The sequence below is a fragment of the Struthio camelus genome, chromosome 10 (genome assembly GCF_040807025.1).
Source record: "Struthio camelus isolate bStrCam1 chromosome 10, bStrCam1.hap1, whole genome shotgun sequence".
NCBI classification, from domain to species: Eukaryota; Metazoa; Chordata; class Aves; order Struthioniformes; family Struthionidae; genus Struthio; species Struthio camelus.
The window spans coordinates 22,688,225-22,694,688 of record NC_090951.1 but is presented as its reverse complement, the minus strand read 5'-3'; the positions used below and the strand labels follow the sequence as shown (position 1 = coordinate 22,694,688).

At 59.8% G+C, this 6,464-nt stretch overlaps 1 protein-coding gene across 1 annotated transcript; it reads left to right on the top strand.

Moving 5' to 3' along the window:
• Window positions 1-874: 874 nt before the first annotated feature.
• Window positions 875-4,646, top strand: LOC104147252 (C-signal-like). Its single transcript, XM_068955913.1, has 6 exons — window positions 875-1,230; window positions 1,821-1,872; window positions 2,137-2,324; window positions 2,521-2,679; window positions 3,234-3,344; window positions 4,432-4,646. The coding sequence occupies exons 1-6, from the start codon at window positions 1,102-1,104 to the stop codon at window positions 4,543-4,545; spliced, it is 753 nt and encodes a 250-aa protein (XP_068812014.1). The 5' UTR covers window positions 875-1,101; the 3' UTR covers window positions 4,546-4,646.
• The last annotated feature ends 1,818 nt before the right edge of the window (window positions 4,647-6,464 follow it).

Below are 6,464 nucleotides of genomic sequence, written 5' to 3'. Positions count from 1 at the left end.
GCCGGGCCCCGCTCTGCCGCCCGCCCGCCCGCCCGCCGCGGGGGCCGGAGCCTCCCGGCGCGGCTCGGCAGCGCCGCTGCCCCGCGGAGGCGCGACGAGCCTTGAAGAAAGCACAACCTCGCCTTCCTCCGCCCCGGCGGCCGCCGCCGTGTACATAGCTCGCCCTCCGCCCCCGGTGTGTGTCGCAGCGCAGCCCCCTTCTTACTCTGGCTTAGGAATAACAATTTAGTTATAACCTCGCCCATCCTCCTCCCCCCCGCCCCTCCATGACCGCCCCCCCCCACATCGTGACCAGAAATGCTGATGACAAGTGACAAATGTTTGGGTTTTTTTGGGTTTATTTCTCATTTTGTACAGAGAACAAAAAAAAAAATTCCTTGGAAAAGGAAAAAAAAATTGTCTTTCGACCGAAGTAACTTTTCTGGTGCTGTTGTTAACTTGTTCCTTTTTTTTTTTTAATTTATTTTTTTCCCCTCAGTGCTCCTGTCTCTGCCTCCGCTTCCCTCCCCTTCCCTCATCCGGGTTTCTTTTTCTTTCTTTTATTCCCTCCTTTTGTTTTGGGTTTTTTTTTTTGGTGGTAATTATCCTGTTTCCCACCCAGCCCTTGATTTGAATAGTCACTGCTACAAGTAACGAATGCACTGTGAAGATTCCAGTATTAATAAAAGTTGTACTGTAATTAATAGCCTCGCTGTGCTACGAGATTAATACAACGCTAATACGGCCCAGCCTCGCAGGCACCCGAGGAGCGCCGTGGCGGGGAGGGCCATGGTGGGGGGGCCAGGTCCGACGCCGGCGTGGCGCATGTCCCCCAGCAGCCCAGCCCCTCACCGAGCAGGGTCCAGCCTGGCTTGCAGAGCCCTGGCCCAGACAGGGGGTCAGGCAGGTCCCTGTCCCCGCTGCTGTGGCTGCCGCCCTGGTGCCGGACCCCCGAAATTGCCTCGGCGCTGCCGAACACCAGCCCCCGGCCGCCACGCTGGCAGCTGCAGCGCCGCCGCCCTGCGAATCAAGCGGCGATTTCCCAATCCCGCCTGGCTGCCGTGCCACAGAAGCTGTCGCACGGGCGGCGCGGAGGCACCGGCGACGCCACGAGTCCCGCGCATGGAGGGGGGCAGCGTGCTGGTGACGGGCTGCGACGGCGGCATCGGGCTGGGGCTGGTGAAGCGCCTCCTGGAGCAGCGCAGGCCTCCCCAACACCTCTTCGCCGCCTGCCGGGACCCCGACGGGAAGGTAGGACAGGCCAGGAGGGCCGACGCTCCCGGAGAGCGGGCAGGAGGCACCGGGTTTGAGCCAGCACCGCAAAGTCCCTCCCCCCCCCCCCCCCGGTGGCATATCTAAGCAGGAGACCCTGGGTACAGGGGAGATGCTGAGGGCTCCCACCTTGGGTGCGCACCCTGGAGCCGAGGGGCTCTGCCTCCTCCCTTCCCGGGGGCGGAGAAGCAGCAACGCGCTCCCGACGGCACCCACCGTGGCGCGCCTAAACCCGTCCCCTGCATTGGCCCACGGCGCGCCGAGCCGAGGCGTGCGCCCAGCCCTGGGCAGGCCGGTGCCAAGCACCCTTCCTCCAAACGGGCACCAAAATCCCCCAGGATGAAGGCGCAGGGACGGAGGGGGCAGCAGTGGGGAGCTGAGCCACCAAACCTGAGCTGCAGCGCTGCCGAGCCCCCCTCCATGACCGAACCCGTCTGGATGCGATCCTGGGCAATATGCTCTAGAGGTCCCTGCTTGAGCAGGGAGGTTGGACTAGATGATCTGCAGAGGTCCCATCCAACCTAAATGATTCTGTGATTCTGTGATTCTGTGAACCTCTCTCCTTTTAGGCTATAAATGAGATGGCTTTGGGCTGCCCCAATGTCGTGGTCCTGCCTCTAGGTAGGTGTTGGGGCTGCTCTGCCAAAACCCCTTGATTTTGCCCCATATCAAGCAGTCCACATAGGGACCGGGAGGGCTTGGGGCTGTCGCTCGCACTAAGCCAAACCTGGCCTTTGCTGCTGGGACTGGGAGGCTTCCCCGAGGCCAGGAGCCATGCTGCTTCGGTTTAAGGACTCCAGGCAGGGGTCCAGCTGGGAGATGGCTCTGCTGCCGGGCTGCTTGTGATCCCTCGCTTCTCGGTTGGGGGGTGGGGGGGGCGTATAGATACCACAGACCCCAACAGCATAAAGGCCGCAGTCAAGGTGGTGGAGGAGCATGTGCAAGGTGCTGGCCTCAATCTCCTGATTAACAACGCCAGCACCACGCGGCAAAGCACCCTGGAGACCGAGACCGTGGAGAACATGATGCTCACGTACACGACCAACACCATCGGGCCTCTGCAGATCAGCCAGGTAAGGCCATGGCCCACGGGGGACAACATCCCCATAGGCATCCCAAAAAGCTCAGATAAGGGGTCCCTCCCACCAAGCTCTCGGAGATGTGATGACCCCGCTGCGGTGGTGAGGCTGGGGAAGGCGCGTTCCCTGCCGTCTGTGCAAGCTGGGCCACCGATGCCCACTCAGAGCTGGGCACCCCGTATGCCCGCAGGCATTCCTGCCCCTGCTGAAGGAGGCTGCCCAGGCTAACAGCCGGAGCGGCATGAGCTGCAGCAAAGCCGCCATCGTGAACATCTCCAGCATCCTGGGCTCCATCGAAGCGGGTGAAGCCTGGGAGCAGAGACAAGACGTCTGCTACCGTTGCAGCAAGGTACTGCCACCGGGCGGATGGGGAGGAAGCCTCAGGGCTCGCTCACTCGTGCGGCCCCAGGGCTCACAGAGTCCCTCTAGTGCTACCCCAGCTTTCCCTTGACCCGCTGTGCCTAGAACAGGCCCTGGGTCACCTTCGGCAGGATCTGTCCTAGCCGGGCCCCGTCACTGCAGAGACGGGTGGCAGATTCACCAGGCACCAGCTGATCCTGCTGCAGCTCAGGTCCCACACTTTTCCTGCCCAAAGGCCCCACTTTTTTGGCCAGTTTCACCCCACTCCTCCTAATAGCACATTTCACAGATGTGGGAGCTGTTCTCCTGTGTCCCATCACCCCCGACTCCCACGATCCTTCCTCGCTCAGCTCTTCCAGCACTGCCCTGCCAGAAGGTGCTCCTGGCTCTCAGGCCCCCCCCGCCTTTGCTCAGCTCACGTCCCTCTGTGCAGCCCCTTGCTGGCTCAACTCTCCTGTCCCCTGGGGGACGCCCGCGGTGGTCTCATGGTGGGACTGCCCCCAGCCATGGTGACGGTGACAGTAACGCTCCCCCTGCCCCCAGGCCGCTCTGAACATGCTCACCAAGTGCCTGTCCCTGGAGTATGGCAGCAGCGGGATCCTCTGCGTGTCCATGGACCCCGGCAGCGTGATGCCCCCCGTGGCATGGGAGAAGGTGAGCAAGGGGACACGTGCTCAGCCACCGCCACCACCCCGGCTCTGCAAAAGCCCCGCAGGGACGGCAAGTGAGGGGCATCACCCCGGCTGCCTCCCTGCAGCACCTCCGCCTCGCGGGGTCGCCGGGCCACCCTCCACACGCGGCCGGGGGGCCATCCTGGGCTCTGCCCCCCCAAAAAAATCTATTTTAAGCCAAGCATTTCCCATAACAACTGTATGTGTGTGTGTGTGTGTGTGTGTCAGCAGAGGGCACCCCGGGCCCACCATACTCAGCTCCAGCTGGGGGTTAGCGCTGAGGGTGCTGCCTCCGGAGCACCGCGAAGGTGCCCTGGGTATCCCCGGGAGCCGGCAAGGTTAGGCACAGGGTGGGCAAGAAAGACACGGTGTAAAATACCTCTGCTTTAGTGGTTTTGGGCTTTGAAAAGGCCAAGTGAAGGCAGCTGAGGTTAGAGACCAGTCAAGGCAGCAGTAGCCGGGCAGATATTACCCAATAGTGCTGGCTCGCACAGGAAAACAGTGAGTCACTTTTCATTACTACCCATTACGTAAACTTTCTAATAAAACTAAATCATTAGCAGATCTTAACACTCACAGCCTTCTTCCTTCAGCTTGAGAGAGGCGAGCTCGAGCAGGGGCAGCCGAGCACTTTGCAAAGCAGCAGCTCTTCTTCCTACTCGTGTTGCTTTACCCTGAAGCCGCAAACTCTGTGTTTGTACTTAACGCATGCTGGATTGTAGGAACTTAACACCCAAATTATGCCACAGGTACAGATTAACTTTGCAAAGCCTGATTTCCACCACGTCCCAGGCAGACTTGGTGCTGAGGCCTCTCTGCTGCTCAGCTTGCAAAATATTTCCGGCAAGGCTCTGCTTCTCTCCCAGGCTTGCCCCAGCTGCACCCTTCCCTGTATGCCCCAAACAGGAATCAGGAGCTTCTCCTTACAGGAATAGCATCCCCTGGAGCTTTCTGTCAACCCAAACCAAAGTGTCCACCAGTCATCCCACCCCTCCACTGTAACTAACCCTAGGACTGAAGGGCCAAGTGGAGGTTTTTGGCTCATTTCCCAATTCCCTTGAATCCCGCAGGGCCCCGTGACCATGGAGGAGAGCACGCAGGGCATCTTGAATGTGCTCGCCACGCTGTCAGCCGCCAGCAACGGGACCTTCTTGGACTGGAAAGGGCAGAGCCTTCCCTGGTGAGGAGCAGCGCCAGCGCTTTAGTGGCGATCCTCCTTGGCTGTGGTGTGCTAGTGGCTTCCACTCAAGCTCTGTAAACCTGATTAAAGGCCTTTTCTAGCCTCTCTTGTTCTGTGGTGTGAGAAAGCTCTGCCTTCACCCCAGATAGCCACCAGGGCTGTAAAGAAGTCGGAGCATCCCGGCACTGTTGATCGCAAGGTGCAAACAGCCGTGGCTGTCCCGGCTATTTTCTGCACCAGGCCAAATCAGCGACCCTATCTTTTAGCTTCTTTTTGGAGGTGGCAGCTGAGAGATGAAAACGAGCTGGGAAAGTTTGTAGCCCCACTCTGTTTTTTTAGCAGACTGTCCCCCAAACCAGTCCCGTGTGCATCTGGGAAATCCCACTTCCTGGCCACCCCTTCGCTCCGTGGTGCGACCACGCTGAACCCAGCTCCCCCGAAAGCAGAAAGCCTTCTAATGTCCCTCTCGTTTTACTGATGATGCAGATTTTTTTTTTTTCTTCTTCTCTGCTAATTCAAAGCAGGGAAGAGGAGCAGAGGGTTTCATGCTGGGGATCAGATTATAGCCAGGCCTCAGCACCTTCCCCTGGGCAGGTCCTCCCTGCCTGTGGCACTTCTCAAGATAGAGCAGAGGATGTTGCAGATGGGCAGTTATAACTCCCTGCCTTGCGGGGGAAAAAAACAATCTGTGTGTTTCCATAGCTGCTTTGGACTCTGGGTGGAGCAGAAACTTGACATTTTGCAACCTTCCCTAGAAAGAGGGGCCAGAAGATGTCGCAACATCTCAAGTGGGCACTTGTGTTTGAGCTGGAGCATTTTGGCAGGCCTTGAAGCAAACTGTCTGGTCCCGCGGCACGCTGGGAAGCCTGGCCGGGGGCATCACGCTGGGGCATTTTCCTTTTTCCCCACGGTGGCACACGATGACCCGATGACACGATGGCAGGCGGAGGGAGCACCCAGGCCGCTGGCGACGGTCGGAGTGGCAGCTCGGGCTCCCCGGAGATGTGGGGGGCCGCAGGAAATGGCATTTAAGGCCGCGTGGATTTAATCCAAGCTCCCAATCTGGGGGGTTGGCCAGGCTGGAGCGCCTCCAGCTCCTGGCCTCCATCCTCAGCCCCCTGTGCCTCCCGGCTCCCCCGCAGCCCCTTGGGCAATGAACAGGCAACGCTCGGGTCGCCAAAGCAATTAGTTTGCATTTTCGTTTCCCCGTGGCGAGGTCTGTTTTAGTCTCGTCCTATCTCTCTGCTGCCTCAGGACAGCTGACTCTGCCCGTGGCTGGCTCTGCCTCGCCACACAAGCTGGATCGAGGGCTGCTCCTGGCAAACGCGCGGGGGGGTTATGGAGGAAGCGGCCCCGAGCAATGCCGGTGCTGGCATCCAGGCTGCCGCTGGAGCAGGCAGCATCGCAGCGCTCCTGCCAGGAGCCAGGCCCAAGGGGTTTGTGCACCCCAGGCTGGTCCCCAGGGTGCCAGGCGGTGCACCACGGCACCTTCACAGCCCTGCAGCCTGAGGTGCCCGGGGGAGATGCCAGGGATCAGTGCGCAGCTACCCCCGCCACGAGCTGTCCATCTCCGGCTGGGCAGGGGCCGCAGAGTGGCTCTGCATCCAACATCCTCCTCCCCCAGCCCCAAAGTAAAATACTCCAGGTGTTCAAACCCGGAGCTGGGCGGCTGTGAAGGCGAAGGCACTACGGGAGCGTCCTATTTGGGGCATTGGACATAGCCCTGCACTGGGATCCCCCAGGAAGGACTTCGGAAAAGCAAGTATAGCTGGACGAGGCCATTACTTAATGAAGCTTCACCTGCACACCGGCAGAAGATCGTTAAGGGTAAGCAGCCTGGAGCAAGGACTACACCAGTTAAGGTATATAATAGCTGATTAAGCTAATTCAATCACCTCAGAGGGGGAAGTCAGCACGGTGAGT

Excerpts from the sequence above, each read along its gene's own strand:
- LOC104147252 (XM_068955913.1), top strand. The coding sequence starts at position 1,102 with ATGGAGGGGGGCAGCGTGCTGGTGACGGGCTGCGACGGCGGCATCGGG. Across the intron at positions 1,873-2,136 it reads TGTCGTGGTCCTGCCTCTAG|ATACCACAGACCCCAACAGC; the intron begins GTAGGTGTTGGG and ends GGGGGCGTATAG. Across the intron at positions 2,680-3,233 it reads TCTGCTACCGTTGCAGCAAG|GCCGCTCTGAACATGCTCAC; the intron begins GTACTGCCACCG and ends CCCTGCCCCCAG.